Source organism: Sinohyriopsis cumingii, chromosome 17 (assembly GCF_028554795.1).
Source record: "Sinohyriopsis cumingii isolate HCF-2022 chromosome 17, ASM2855479v2, whole genome shotgun sequence".
NCBI lineage: Eukaryota > Metazoa > Mollusca > Bivalvia > Unionida > Unionidae > Sinohyriopsis > Sinohyriopsis cumingii.
The window spans coordinates 68000942-68017931 of NC_142977.1; the positions used below are offsets into that span (position 1 = coordinate 68000942).

A 16990-nucleotide genomic window follows, 5' to 3' on the forward strand; every position below is an offset into this window, starting at 1 on the left:
TTATAATTTCAATGCTACAGAATACTTTGCATTTTGCGCGGCAGTGATATGCGCAGGAAAATATGCTATCCTGATACGTGGTGCTAAACAAATGAAAGTCTTTAACTGTACACTTTGAATGATTCATATTCTGAATTTCACATGAAGTAGTTTCTTTCAGATCACGGTAATGTTGTTTATCTGAGTGGATCAATTACATCATTGGATTATAATCGGCGCTCGTTTTATATTGTTACTTTGTTTATAAAGTAGAACAGGTCAACATTAGGTACAAGAAAGGAAAATGTTATCTTACGTTCTTACAACAGGTATAACTAAACCCATTTCATCATTACCCTTCAGCAAATGGTTAGAATAATATTTACACAGGTGTCATCTCTCTTGGTCTTTGACTTAAGTCTGACATGGACGTACAGCATAAGACAATTGATCGAAATAGTTTTAACTAATGAGCAGCTGCACAAATATACGAGGCTTATTTTACTATGTGTGTGCATTTATACTTTTGTCTGCCCTAAATTGTCGCTAGAAATGATCCAATGTGTTATAATTTATGTATAAAGTGGGACACGTTAACGATGTACACAAATAAGAAAAGAAAATACTCAGAATCTTATGACATATCTAATAAAAGGAACTTTGTCTTTAAAATTCAACAAATGGTAAAAAAGACAATTACACGGTAGTCATTGTTCTCAGTCTTGTATTTCAATCATATATGGATGTGCAATTAATTAATTGGCGCTGTAAAACAATAAGGTGCTAATTTTTAATCGGTATTTGCATTTATACTTTTGGCTCCTTTACATTGGTACTAGAAATGATCCAATGATTAATAAATTAATAACACTGAAAGGAATCAACGATGTAAAAGAAATGTTTGAGCGTACACACTAATCCTTCAACTATAGTGATCCGACCACTAAACTGTTTTACACAGATTTAAATACCTAATCATCAAATACAAAATGATTACAAATTAGATTTCCATACGGAAAACACTAAATAGAACATTTGTCAGCATTGAAACAGGTTTTCAAGCTTTGTGATGCCAAACAGGGATTTTCGGATCTGAACCTGATTTCATTGAATCGCATCAAAAGTCTATATGCGATTACGTCAACGGAAATTAAATACAGGATAAAAAGCAAACGTAGATGAAATGATGTTATACAGATCGAAGTTTACGAAATGTATTATAGAAGAAAATTAAATCTACCATTAAAGAATAGACGCTATACAAAGTTATCATTATATATATATATATATATATATATATATATATATATATATATATATATATATATATATATATATATATATATATATATATATATATATAGATAGATAGATAGATATAGGTATAATGAAGCCGAAAGTATTAAGACTCTAGTTACAAATGTATGGAACTATGTGTTTCCAAGGTGTGTATTTAATATATAAAAATGTATTTGCATCTAATGTATCTCCAAACGAATTTCCTTGATAGGTCATTTTCAAGTAGCAATCCACAAAGAAATAAGTCTCATATCAGTTGCGTTATTGTCACAACAAACATTTAAATGTAGGCTTACAGCCCTTATACAACATCCAGTTTCTACAATAAAAAAGTGAACTGAATTTTTCGACACCATCATTGACATATCTATTAAAGGAAACATTGTATTTTGTTTCAAAATGCTATTTCAAATTCCATCAAAATTCACCCACTTTATCTGGAAAATATAAAACTTCTTTATCATAGACAACAAGTCAGGAATTCCAGCTACCTGTTATGCTAAATTGTTTTTGCCATCAATCTTGAACATCATAATTTTCGTTATAACGAGATGTGATGCGTTCATTTTAAATATGATTGTTAATTTCTTTCTTGTGATTATACATCGATCCTCTTGTCAAAAAGCACCCCCTCATTCGCGCATACCTCTTTCTGAAATCCATAATCAACACCGTTGCGCTTTCCTTATTGTGTGTTTGAATATACCCAGATTTCCTTCTCGAATTAGTAACAGATAAGAGTATCCGCTTAGTTACTTGAACTCTATTTATGAATCGGATGCAGTTATTACTCACTAAACTAAATTATCCATCGATACTGTTTTACATCAACACTGTTTAATGTTCTCAATCGTCACGTATTATACCCAATTTCATGGATTCAAATAAAAACTTGTAACCTAGTGAATTTGAGTTTTAGAGTTTATATGTATAACTTTCCATACCATAAAAGTATATTCCATGTCTGCGTATCTAAAACAAAGTTTCACTATTTCGCTCACTGATGCATATTCTATACTAAAATATTGATTTCGTTGAAATGTTTTAAATTGATTCGCATCTTGGTTCCAAGAGCTGTTTTCTCTTTGTTTCTGAAGAGTACAACTATTATCAAGTTGTTTACGTGATCCATAAAGACATGAGCAGTACAATATAGTTATATTTATGAGCTTAAGACAAATTCCTTGAGCATTTAACAAGAGAAAATGCAATACCTTATTAACTGAATATTATGTACAATATCCACATTTGTGAAGAGAATCAAAAAGCTGTGATCATATATGGTGACAGGTGGTACTTTCAAGGAGGTGACTATATAAGCTCAAACAGTTTATCACACATCGAGGTTCAACAACTCCGAATGTAATTCGATTGTCGTACACCTGTTGGTATCATGAACAATTTGTGTGTAGTTCTGTTGATGGTTACGTCCATCACGACCTTACTGACGGAAGTTAACGGAGAGTGCCACTATACACCTTTAATTACTGTCAACATAGGTAGGTAAATTCTTCTTCATGCTTTGTTCATTCGTGTACAATTATGTATCACTGCCTCGTTAGATGATTTATTCATTCGCCAATAATCATGTTTCCTACCTCACAATGACATTCTTTTCCTCACGTTTTGGACACTCTTATTCATTGGAGTGTTGTTCTATTCACGACATGTCAGTTGCTCTTCACACCTGTTTAGGCAGAAACTTAACTTGATACTTGAATCCGGACGTTCATTTTGACAGGTTAAGTTAGTTTCCATAAAGCTGGCCAACAAACGCGAAAGTAATGTTCTGAAGATTCATATGATATGTACACTTGTCATGATTCTTGCTTTTATGTTCCATTTTATCACCAACGGCTGGTGATGTACAAAAGTGTTTGTCTGTTGTTCGGTCATTGTTCCGTGTTCGCAGACCGACTTTAGTTAAGATAGTAACATGACAAAACTGTAATTTTCTATATTTAGAGCTTCGCTCTACCGCCAGCTGATTTGTGATGGCAACAGCCTTCACAATATATCACTGAACAAGTTCTTTATAGAGCTATTGCGTTAGATACATTTATGAAAAATTCACTTTCCACGATGACACTGAGAGCTTTAAGTAAATAATAATCTGGACAATGCCTCACACATGGTATCAAAGTTGAGAAATTTCTGCGGTAATGATGCTAATATTGAACTAATTTCACATTATTAATAACCGTTTTAAAAGTTGATCTGTCATGCAAATTTCGTTAAATTAACTTCGCTACAAATTCACAAATTACAAAGATTGGTTTCATGCTAAACAATGTGTACAAATGAATACAAAACAATCCAAAAGTCTAGAATAAGCAAGTGATATATGTACCTGAATTAGCATCCGCAATATCAGTCATAATATGAGGTACTGGTCTCGGGTGACTATCCCGAAAGATCCAAAGCAGAGAATGATATTGACCAGATTAGGATCCAGGTGCGGATTGGGGTTGGTGCATTAGGAATACAGTTCCAGCCATTGCTTTTTTATTCATTTCTTCTTATCACGTTTATTTTGGTTAAAATTATGCAGATATCCTTTACACCAATTTATATATTGCTCTGAACTCTTGAACCTCTCGAGCTCTAATTAGACTGGATCATGGATGTTAGCAGCAGAAGTAGAAAAATAACTGTTATCGATATATGTAGACAGACGAAAATCGTAAACTATTGTAGAAAATCCATGATTTCAGGGTTGAGAATGAAGAATCAATGCCAGACAGAAGAAACGATCATTGTAAAATTGCTCCGAAAATGGCCTTAAAAGTAATTGTGTTATGTGACCCCTGAATACACCATAAAATAGTTTATTTTTTATCAAGCCTTGAAACGCGTATTCATTTGAGCTTGCGTACTTCTGCATTAACAAATATTATATAGGCAAATGCATAATACATACTTAAGCACTGGTTTAGCATGAAGTTAATATTCTGGACGAACATCAGTTATCATACAATATGGAAACCCATTTGAAATAAACCTAAAAAAGCATACATCGAGCGAGAGCAATTTATCTAAATGCATGGATTTATAGAAAGTCAGTTGTTTTAATTCATACAAAGTAGAACAAGACAATGCTAAAAAAAAATTCCAGCAGTATCCAAGACCAGTTTGGTTGAAAGGGTCAAAATTTTATCAAGCTAGTCCGTGAAGACTCATTGAAATATGATATAAATTAAAATATTTATTTAATTAAAATTTGATTTTCTAAAAGAAATTGTTCATATAATGTTGAAGAACTGTTTGATAAACGTCTGTACGAAATTACTATCAAGGTCAATGTACAGCGCTTAGTCAAAATTATTGATTATAAGTTCACATTTCCATTGAACTTACTGCATATAGCTTCATCGACTGAGTACTTAGAAAAAATTGATTTTATACTCTAGGTTGTTCGCACTGCAGCTAATTGATGATTTCATGTCAAGATGTATGATGAAATTGCTATCAGCAATGTAGTGCAATTCATGTGACACTACTTCATTCTACATATTGCAGCGCATCTAATTAATTAACGGGCTGAAAACGTTTCATGTTAAACTTTATATTCACAAATGCTGAAATCCGACGATGTATTCTAAACAATGATTTAGAAACCTTTCAATATTCGGCATGATTTTCACACTATATAAGACAAAACAAACCAATACAAATCTGAAATTAATAATAGTACACCTAATATAACAGAGTATGTAGATCAAATTCTATTTACTGGCTCATTTGGTACACAATACTATGAATATATAATGTCATGCTACATTTAAATGTGCTTTTTGAGACACTGATTAGCTCTATAATAGGCGCTATCCTGCAATTTGGTGCAGTTCAAATACAAGTCTTTCAAGGCACATTTAGTAGTTAATCCTAATGTATTTGAAGTAATATATTTCAAAATCGTGTCAACCTACACTTATTTGACTCGATCAACTATATTGAATTATACAAACGTTTCTTTAAAAGTATCTCAGTAAACGCTTGGTACAAATAAGGAAATTATTATGTTAGCTTCTTATCACAGATGCAACAAATGTCACTTTGTTATTACACTTGAACAAAAGGTAGAAAACCTATTTACACAAGTGTCGCTGGACATGAAGCTAGATATTATTCCAGCTCGGCCTCGATACGGATATTCAACATATTTATAGAAATTAAATGTTGCACAAAAGCCAGTAATGGATTTAAAGTTAAACTGTCTCTTTCTAGCCACTACAATCTCAACACTGAACATTATTGTAGTTCACCTTGATTTGAACGAACCAGTATTATATTCGCTTGCATAAACATTTATACGATATCGTGACTTTAGTTTTCCACTTGATTAGGTAAAACTTTGCTACAAATAAAGAACATGTTGGCTTAGATTATAAGCATAAAAATAGCAAATACCATTTATACTTTTCACATCACCCATTTATATAGACATTGGTTGCACAGCTATAGTAAATGATGAGCCTGGACATTCTTACAGCTATTTCTCCATACGTACATTTATAATATATCAAAAACCCAAATATCTCACACATGACAGGTCTAACATTTTAAATGTTAAATCCGATACTGACAGATACCATACTCCTTCTTTGTACTCAAAACAACGAATTAACATCAATTCAATATTCAGGATATCATAAGTCACAAGAAGATAATAAAATGTGTTTAAAATTTAAAAAGAAATCATTTTAGGTATACAATGACAACAATGACAACAAGAGTTAAAGCATTGACTATTATTTCAAATATCACATGGCTTATTATCAGTTTTCACAACCAGGTTAGTTCCTAGTATACTGCCCAGATCCTGCAAGGAGTGTACAGTATCTTGTCCACGTGTTGTTAGAAATCTAAGGTTTCATGGTTAATTGTACAAGATGCAGAAGCAGATATTGCAAGATGTATTATCATAATTATTATAATATCGTTTTGTCATCTAGGGATATACACCGTTTAGCTTGTATAGTATACTCCAGCAAGGGTAACTATACCAAATGACCCATTCAGTACATGAAGAAGTAGAATTCACTCTTCTAGCATAGGACAACAAAAAAACCTGAATTTTCAAATGAAATTCAATCGTTCTTTTTTTATGCATTCCACATCAGAGACATATTACTTCGGCAAAGTATTTCGACAACAAAGAATGAAAGGATGAAATGGCAATTGTCCAGTTCCAATAATACATTAGAAAACGACACTTGTGTTGTATCTGCTATGTAAATGATTTTGTAAGACATGGTGCTTCTGGTACAACATTAAAGCCGTAAATAAAATTGTAACTTTTTATTCCATCAGTCAACAATACTAACATACAAACGAACCTGTATCTTCTGAAATGAAATCAAAGAAACATTCGTTTGAAGAAACTAATTTACAAAACGGGTTTAATTAACTCGCGTAAATTATTATATTATTACTGCAGGGTAAGGCTATTATAAAACTGTTTACATTGTCCATAAAGATAATGGCAGTACAAAATAGAATGGCATTTATGGTCTTTAGACACATTCCTTCAGCACATTACAAAATGGATTTGGTATAAATATGTACCTGAAGAGTATGTGCAATATCCACATTGGTGAGGAAAATGAAACAGCTTTGCATATATTAAAATGTGAAAGGCGTTAGCTTCACGGAGTCGCCTATATAAACTCAGTTTAACAAACACCTGAGATCAACAACTGCGAAATTAAATGTTTTGTACAACTGGGAACCATTAGTAGAATTAATTTTTTGTTGATGGTAATGTCCTTTATGACTTAATAAAGGTGATCTACGGATCATGCTGTTTTGAACCTCTACATATTACCAAGATAACAAGTGAATCGCCTTTGTGCTTTTGGTTATTCGTCTACACTTATCTATCTCTATTTCCGTCATAGGCTTATTCATCCACGTATACAAATTATTGTTCTATTGCACGGAATTTGTTACTCACGTTGCATTCTATCTTATGCAATGAATTTTGACTATTCACGACTTTGTCATGTAGGTCTGTACATCTATGTAGAAATTAACTTAATCTGACACGATGAATATGGTCATTCGTTCTGTAGTTTTAATGTAACTGCATCAAGCTGTTCTATTCAGCTCGTTAAATTATGTATACTGGGACAGACAAGGAAAAGTGAAATTAAAGTTCTTAAGATGTATATAATCTACGCACTTTCCTTAACGCTTGCGTTTTAGGAGCAACTTCTCACCAGCAGGTCGTGTAGAACAAATGACTTATCCATCTATTACTACATTATTGACTCCATTCTTGAAACAGGTTCTTTGTCTTTCACATTTAGTTCATGCCAATTTGCTAGAAATCTGCAAATTAACTATTGGAAATGGTTTTCATGCTAAACAATTACTATTATAAATCTGTAGCAAAGAAACCAGCATCCCGAATTTCAGCCACGATAGGTCTCAATGCTACATTCCCAAAGATGAAACGGACAGTGTGCCATTAAACGGACTTGGAACCATGTTGGGTGCATTAGTGCACCAGTTTCAGGAGTTTATCTTTTTGTTTTCTTTCATCACTTTTAGATTGGGTAAGATTAATGATCTATAGTTTGGTCTTCATATTTCCCTTTTGTTATTTTGAGCTCACAAGCTATAATTAGATGGATACATTGTAATTGGTGTAGTAAAATAAATCTTACCGTTTAAAATAATTTACCTTGTCGGGGTGCAGAAGCATAACCAGAGATATTTAGAAAATCATTTTACAATTACGTCACCGTCCTCCGCCGAATACAAAGAATACAGTAATTTTGTTGGTTGCACCGTGAATACGTCATGAAACGGTTCATTTATGATGCTACCTTGAAATATATGAATAGAGCTTTTGTTTGGAAAGATTTAAGAATAAAGTCGTGGAGAAAAACATACAAAGATCAATTAATTTAAAAACTTAACTTGTGAATTGCTACAAAAAAAAAACGTATTTTCTTGTATTCATAAAGGTCCGAAACAATTAAAGAAATGTGTGTTCGACGATCTTGAGTACCTGGTAGGAAGCACATTCAAGACCACCGACTGCTACGAATGCTCATGCACTGAAGCAGGATTCCATTGCTGCGGGTGAGTAACTAGAGTGCAACAACAACGTGACAGAGGTTAAATGAACACATATTACGAATTAGGGTTTGTAGTAGCAGGAAAACAATACCCCGCACTGAGACTAGAATATTATATTTTGAACGGGAACAGCCATTGCAGTCTAAATGACATATATCGGAGAACTAGTATATCTGAGATGTCCATCATGTTGTACAATACGGGTGGTTGAAAGATTGTTGTGCATATCTAGCGCCCCGTAAATATTGCAGTTTTCATTCTATATTGCAGCGATTCTCTCTATTACTCTTTGTTCATTTCTTTGGGCGTGGGTTCTTATTTAATTGGTTTATTTTACTTCTGCGATCCAAATTACATTACATTATAAATACTGAAAACGATTATATGATGTTCCTAAAAATATAAGAATTGGGACAATTGTGATAATATATATTTCCTAATATCATTATTGTTATCAGACGATATCAAATCATGCATGACATAATAGTAGTCGACGCGAATTTTATTGTTTCCAAAACGTTGGCTATGAATACACGTGCAGTCGAAAGTTGACTAAATTATGAAAGATAATTGTACTGTAAATTATAAATATCTTCTGATATTTACTCTTTTAATAATGATGAGAAATGGTTTGAAAATCAAAATCCAATTAATGTGCGCATCCTAAAATTATAATTAAATGATATGTAACTGCATTAGAAATAGATATGATACCAAAATACATATATGATTACTTGAAAGCTGACATGGGTAGAATGATGTGAGGAGCGTTTCTCAAGTAAAATGTATGCATGCTGTGTATCAATACACTTACACAATAAATCTGAAATCCCATTAATACTCCATAGACGTATAATTTGTTATAGCATGTATTACGTGGCTTTCCTATATATTTCATTCTGTAAATCCATGATACACAATTTTAAGTTATTCCTCTGTGAAAAGTAACTATGATATGTTGACCCTGAAGGTGAGTGTCAAGAAAGGTTGGGTGGCTATTTATGTATTCAAAATATGTGTGTGTGTCTGTGTGTGGGTGTGTGTGAACTCTAAAAGGTGCATTTTTTTCCGTCTACTGAAAAAAGTATTTAGGTTGCTGCTCATATACGTGACTATTTGTCAGCGAAGCGGGATGTTTTCAATATTATTGATCGTATTTAAATTGCATCATTTCTCATTCACATTGTTTCGTGCTAAAGATACGATATATAGTAAACATGAATGAGACACGCGTCAGAATAACGTTGTAATCTAAATTGAAGATATTTGAGCAGCGTTCCTGACTAAATTTGTAAATTATAGTCAAGTTGTTTGACCAAGATCTGAAATATGTCACCAGTCTACAACGGAGACCTAGTAACAATTGGTCTGGGAAGTTTCTAGCTATATATTCATGCCAAAAATGTGCAAAATATTATTTCTCTGTATCACCTGTTTCATGACGACAAACATTTCATTTATTAGCTCTGATGTGATAGGACATTATTTGGTAATGACAACTTTCGTGTAATATACTTACAGATTTGGATTCCGTGGAAGAGTCATTGATGTTCCAAAAGGATATAAAATGGTTCACTATGGCTGTAACTTCAAGATAGAGAAAATCGTAGACGATGAAGTTGGAAAATAAACCATGAGCGTACAAGAAGCAACAATAAAATATGCATGCACACTCAAGCAGAAGTATTACGCTTACTCTTCATTTAACCACTAATACTCTCACAAAATTATGAATAAAATCTGAATGTTACCTAATTTTCATCATTATTAATCCCTACCTTCCTTCATTCGTTCATTCATTGAATGGTGCGCTTGTTCATTGAATATTTAGATTGCGATTGTTAGTTTTCATTTGTGAGCAAAGCAATGGACTTTTATTTCCTTTCCCCAGGGGTATGAACGTAATATCTGAAATGTGGCCTTTAAGAGATTCCAAGGCGCATAAATTTGACACATCACAAAGTTACACTAGTTTTGCATAGAAGTCTATCTTACTAAAATGCGATAAAAACTTATTTAAAGTTTCATTTTATTTGGTTTATTAGGTGATGATAGAATCGAAATTGTAATGAGCCGCTAACTAATCGTATCCTGAGCAATATGTGGTCTATTGTATAAAGATAATGTTGTGCTAAGCTTTCGTGACTAAAGTTTGAGTTCAATACGTAATTGTAAGACACCAAACAACTTCCAAGCTATAACATGTATACACTTAATGCTATATAGGCACCATTGGTTACCCACATTGAGTATATCGTCCCGTCTATATTCAGATTTCCTTACTTTCTATAGTGATTCGAAAACTTCACTGTTTTAGCATAAACTGTAACTGAATTCCTTATCCGAAATTGTAATGGGCCGCTAACCAAGATTCTCCAGAGCAATATGTGGTCCATACTATAAACGTAATGATGTGTTAATCATTCATGACCTAATTGTTAGACCCCAAAACAAATTTCACATTATAACATGTATACACTTAATGTTATATAGTCAGCGTTGGTTACCCAAATTGAGTGTAGCGTCCCGTCTGTATTTCAATTTCCTTAAGTTCCATAGCTGCATGCATTTCCATCAGTTTCATAATGTCCCAAAACATTAAATCCATGTTAAATTCTCAAATGTTCTGTTTGTGACCTATCAATGTTAAGTCCCCACCAGCCCCACATTTATCCATCCATTACAACTTCCAAAGACCTTGATAGTAACCAATTCATGTTAGTAGTTAATTGGAATCAAACGGGAATTAATATTAGTTTTCATTTTTATGTAGTGTTTGACACTTTGGAGTCAAACGGCAAATGCTGTTGAACTCATCAATACGTTTAACATGGCAATGACATTTGGCGGTCAAAAGTGTTTATAGTACCAAAATATGAATCTTGGGCATAAACAGTATTAATGGGATCAAAACTGACACTATTCATCAAAAGTGTTTATTGGGACGAATTGAAAAGGTACTATGAATAGGACCAACAAAGACACACATAGAACAAAACAAAGACTTACAGCACACAGTTTTGACAATAGTGAAATAGTATTTTCTAGGCATGAGATGGGCACTGAAAGGGTCAGGTTTGGTTTGTTTACCAAAGCGGGTTAACATACGGTGCAACTCACCAACATTCCTTTTCTCAAACTAATTCTTACAGAGGTAACATACAGCAACACTCTTTTCAGCCACCCTGCCTTCATATATACATCCTTCTCTTCCAAATGGCTGTGTCTGTAATCTTGGTGATAGTCCAAGATGATTTGACATATATCAGTAGGTTTGGTCCGGTTGAACAGAATCCCTGATATAAGTGTGGATGCCTCCATTATTTGTAACATGATATACGCTTGGACTCTCCAGTGGTCATCATTCTATGCCTTTTGACCAAAGCTGAGAAGGAGTGAATCCATGAAACTTGTCGATGGTAATTATAGTCTTAGATCGAATCGAAACAGATTAAAATGTTTCATCAGTCCAAAGATGCATTATAAAATTCAACCAGAGCGGAGTGTCTCTATTCCAATCAGAAGAGGGCACATTGTGATGTCATATTAACTAGATCGGAGTACCAGCGTTCACATGCAGTGAATGGCATAGTTTGAGCATGAATAAAACTAAGAAGCAAAATATTGGGGTGCGCGTTCTGAGGCTACTAAACCAAGGTTTAATTTGGATTAGCAGATTTTCCTTCGTCTTCGCGAATATTTTAACAGGATCACTCGTTTCACCTCCTTTGACCTCGTGGCTTTTGTAAAGAGTTTTAGACAGAGAGAGAAGAAAGAATTGGACAGATTTTTACAACTGTAGAAAGAAGCAAAAAACCATGTCATTCAACAACCGCAACAAAAGTAAATACCAAACGATAAGATGAAGAAAGAAAAAGGGACAAGGTGCAGGAAAATATAAGCATGACGGTGAACGACAAACATTGTGAGTGGTACACTACATCTAGACAGAGTTTAGGTATTTAAGACAAATGTATCGAATTCATTAATTCGACACAAGGAAACGAAACATTCACTTGCCAAGCTTTAAAACCCAGCCATCACAACATCAGCGCTTTACAACCACTGAGATGTCATCAGGTTCAACTACAAAAACATCTAAGTAGCAGAAGAAGTGGGTAAGGTTTTAAAGTAATTTAACCATATTGTGTTAGATCCATGAGTTTGTCGAAAGAACATACACGCAACGGCCCTTTCCAGTGACATCCACATTTGCAGAAATCATCTAAATTTGAATCCCTTTTCCCATAAAGCATGAAAGGTGTGCGTGTATGAGGGCATGCATGTTAAAACCAAAGTATTACAAATATCAAGACAAGGATTTACATAATTTGTCTTTGGGTATATTGTCGTTATAATATTCACAATAAAAATCTCACAAAGCAAACTTTCATTTTCTTCTTCTTAAATTCCCTGTCGCTCGTTTTGAATTTCGTCATTGGCACGGGTTTTTCCTCGTCTGTCTTCACTTCTTTCTCTTATTCTTGCCGTTTGTGACTGAAATGGGTTCTCTATTCCGTACTGAAGACAAATCGATCGCACAATTACTGTGGGAAAGAAGAAAGTCAGCGTCAGCAGCGTGACACAACTCTTCACACGTGAGATAAGTTTGGGCTGAAATCCATTCCACTGATTTCGAACCTGAGAGAAGAGAGATCCCAAATCAACACTTTCAACGTCTGCTCCAAGACAAAGAGAGTCTACTTCCAATGAAAATCATTCAGCAATTCTCGAAAAGTATTTCTAGATTCAAAACACGAACAAATAACCTTCCGAAAATATAGAACGACATCATGCCCCTCCTCAGTGAAATTTAAAATGTTAGTGTCCGAAACGCCGCCTCAGAAATTAGGTATTATGACCGGCGTCCGTTATGATTTATAGAGATGTTAAAAGGACAATTTCAATCCAAAGGAGGTGATCACTTGAGACTATATGCATCACTCCGGAAGACTTGACACCATCCAAAGTCATTGAAAAGTATTCAACACGTTCAGAAATTCAACGACGAGTATTATGGTGGAATCGTCGTGGGTCAAACAAATCCGGACGAGGAGAAACCATAAGAATGTAAAGGAACCTAAGGGAACAAGGGGATCTTGTAAAGGCATTGATGGGCGAGCACACGGCTGTCCCAAACGATACGTCTACCAGTACAGAGACTAACGAGGAGAAATTCGTAGCAATTGATCAACTTTAGCTTGGCAACTCGGACTTCGAAAGCTGATTCCATTGAAAAGCTCTGCTTGACTGGGGATGTTTTAGCTTCGATGCTTCGACGCAAGAAGTGGCTGATTTGCCAAGGGTATTTGTAATTGACCTCAAACAAAACATAAACATGACACTCACACCCGTGACATAAATATTGCCAGAGGAACCCGACACAGTCGATGTCTGACAAATGTTCCAGGAATCAAATGTTGTACTGATACAGTTAAACACTGTGTGGAGATTTGAAACATGATATTGATGTTAAATTCATAAATATATAATTGCGGGTGACGTAATTGAATTAGAATTATACACCACAGCTGTGTAGCAATCTTTCGAACATTAATCCCTGCCACACATAACTGCATATTGATATGTAATAAGAAATCATAAATTCGCTTATCAAAGAATTCTGTTCAAAGTTAGGTGAATTACATAAAATTAATATTAACTACCTATATCGTTGCTTAGAATAACTACTATCCATCAACTGTTGAAAAGTAACCTTAATGAATATAACTTTGTTCTAACGTTATTGTATGCAAGATATCTCAAAGGAGTTATATGCAATCTTAATACCAAATTCAGTTTCTGGCACGATCATTTCATATTGCCAAGTTCTAATATTTCTTGGTTCTGTTTACTGATTGTAACCTATTAAGGTTTATTTTAAGATTTCAAGTGATTTGCCATATCTTATAATGGTTGATGATCAACACGAATGTTGATCTGATGCTAAAGCAGTGCCTGAAATACATCGAAGTAGCTGTAAATTTAGAGCTATTATACATATGCAAAATGTCGATGGAGAAATCGCTGCAATAATTGGCCATTCTAATGATCTACTACAATCATACAAATATTGTGCTCTCCATTTGAATGTGTGATGATGACATGCTATGACTGTTGCTATGTAGCTGCGTGGAACAATTCTAACTTTTCACGTGTAAACTTTTCCAGTTTATGAATTTAACATCAGATTTAAGATCAAATGATATATTTCAAATCGTGAGAATATCCATACCTTTATTTAACAGGGTCGATTACAACATTTGATGATTTAACGTTTGCTAGACATTACCGCGTTGATTTTTTTCTAAGATCAGGTAACTGTTGGATATAATTAATGAAACTGCTATGTACGATTCTTACCAAATTTATGGTAAAAGCCTCACTTCAACAAATGGTGAGAAAACTAATTATACAGGTGTCTTTGGTTTTCAAAGCTAGACATTCTAGCGACTTTTTCCCGATAATTATATTCTGAATAAACATTGAAGCACAAAATAGTAAACCCATGTCATCATCACACATTCAAATGGTGACCGAAATATTTCCATAATTCTAGTAGATCATTAGAATGGCTAATTATTGCAACGATTTCTCCATCGACATTTTGGATATGTATAATAGCTCTAAATTTATACCTACTTCGATGTATTTCAGGCACTGCTTTAGCATCAGATCAACATTCGATTCGATTATCAAACATTGGAAAATATGGCAAAGCAGTTGAAATTTGAAAATAAACCTTGATAGGTTACAATCAGTAAACAAGAATCAAGAAATATTAGAACTTGGTAATATGAAATGATCGTGTCGGAAACTGAATTTGGTGTTAAGATTGCATATAACTCCTTTGAGATATCTTGCATACAACAGCGTTAGAACAAAGTTATATTCATTAAGGTTACTTTTCAATAGTTGATGGATAGTAGTTATTCTAAGCAACGACATAGGTAGTTAATATTCGTTTTATGTAATTCACCTAACTTAGTACAGAATTCTTTAATAAGATGGCATTAATTTTAGGCTGTTCATTCACACTGTAGCGAATGCATGATTTCTTAATACATATCAATATGCAGTTATGTGTGGCAGGAATAATAGTTCGAAAGATTGTTACACAGCTGATGTGTGTAATTCTAATGCAATTAAGTCACCCCGCAATTGTAAATGTATCAATTTAGCATCAATAACATGTTTCAAATCTCCACACATTGTTGGACTGCATCAAGTACAACATTTGATTATTGGAACATTTGTCGGACATCGAGCGTTGGTGTTAATTATAAGTTATTTAAACTTTTGCACAGATATTACAATGTTACCGTGGCGTCTTACCAGATATATATTAACACCTATTTGGATTTGTATATTATTCTACAAAAAATAGTTAACAAAGTATAAACAAAACTGTCATATTTAACGAATGTAGATATATTTGCAGCTATTTCTAAAATAATACAGACATTCTGAATATACACAGAAGCTGAACGTTTCACAAATGATTGGATATCAAATTTAAGCACCAAACATTGACGAATGAAACACACCTATAACGTGTATCAAGTTATGGATTAGCATTTAAAAGCAGTCGGAAGGAACACTAGATATACTCTTATAAGGCAAACTATTTTTTAGAAAAATCAAAAGCATTCTTATTCCCTAAACGAAAAAAAGCTCAATGCAAGTATTTAATAAAACTCTGGGTCATTTTAAATCTTGCAAGGTAGAAGAAAGTAAATTCAAATGTTTTGTGCAATGGTAAATTATATCCCATTTAAATTCAGTTTACATCGTTTAGGTACAGTGATTACTCGAAATACGGGTAAAATGTATCTAAATTCCAATTTATCTATTTCACCTATCTTCACATAAAGATGTCTTTGATAATGATTCTGTTCCTGCACTAAGCAACAATCCATGTTACATATAACTAAGCAGTCATTTATGCAGGGATTAGAGTTAGAATGGTTGCCATACAGCGATCTGATGCAATTCAAATGTAAGCCCTTTAACATCAGATTATATACTTAACAATATATAAATCTTTACGTGACCGAACAATAAATAGATCAATTAAACGTTATGTACTATAAGGACATGTTACCTTAGCTTCTTACCACAGGTAGAATAAAAGGTCTTAGTCATTACACTGCAATAAATTGTTAGAAAACAATTTACACAGGTGTTGTTTGTGTTAAAGCTAAACGGTCTTGCAGATTTTTCTCGAATATCGTCAATCACGATATACATTCAAGCTCATACATTCACAACGTTGTCGGAGAGAAGGACCCATGAGAGAAAGACACAAGATAAAAATAGAAATTTGAATTTTAACTAGTATAAGTTACATATAGCCCCAAAAGTCACAGGACACGAAACGATAATTTAAATTGTGTAACCTTGCTGGTTTTTATATGAATTGCACATTCTTCATTGAACTATTAACATAATAAGCAACGACTTAAGAATGATTAATATGTTAAAGATATTTTATAACATTATTTAACAAAATAATTACAGTGTTGGCATTGTCAGTAATAATGATAAAGATCAATACAAACGACGGGTCTACAATTTTAGGCACGTAATCCAATTCTTGAATGCAGCATTTCTAGTCATGAAT

General features: G+C 33.5%; 1 protein-coding gene across 1 annotated transcript; it reads left to right on the top strand.

Moving 5' to 3' along the window:
• The first annotated feature begins 2601 nt into the window (after positions 1–2601).
• On the top strand, positions 2602–10091 carry LOC149779161 (uncharacterized). Its single transcript, XM_089938578.1, has 3 exons — positions 2602–2777; positions 8253–8370; positions 9889–10091. Exons 1-3 carry the CDS (start codon positions 2672–2674, stop codon positions 9995–9997), a joined length of 333 nt encoding a protein of 110 aa, XP_089794704.1. The 5' UTR covers positions 2602–2671; the 3' UTR covers positions 9998–10091.
• The last annotated feature ends 6899 nt before the right edge of the window (positions 10092–16990 follow it).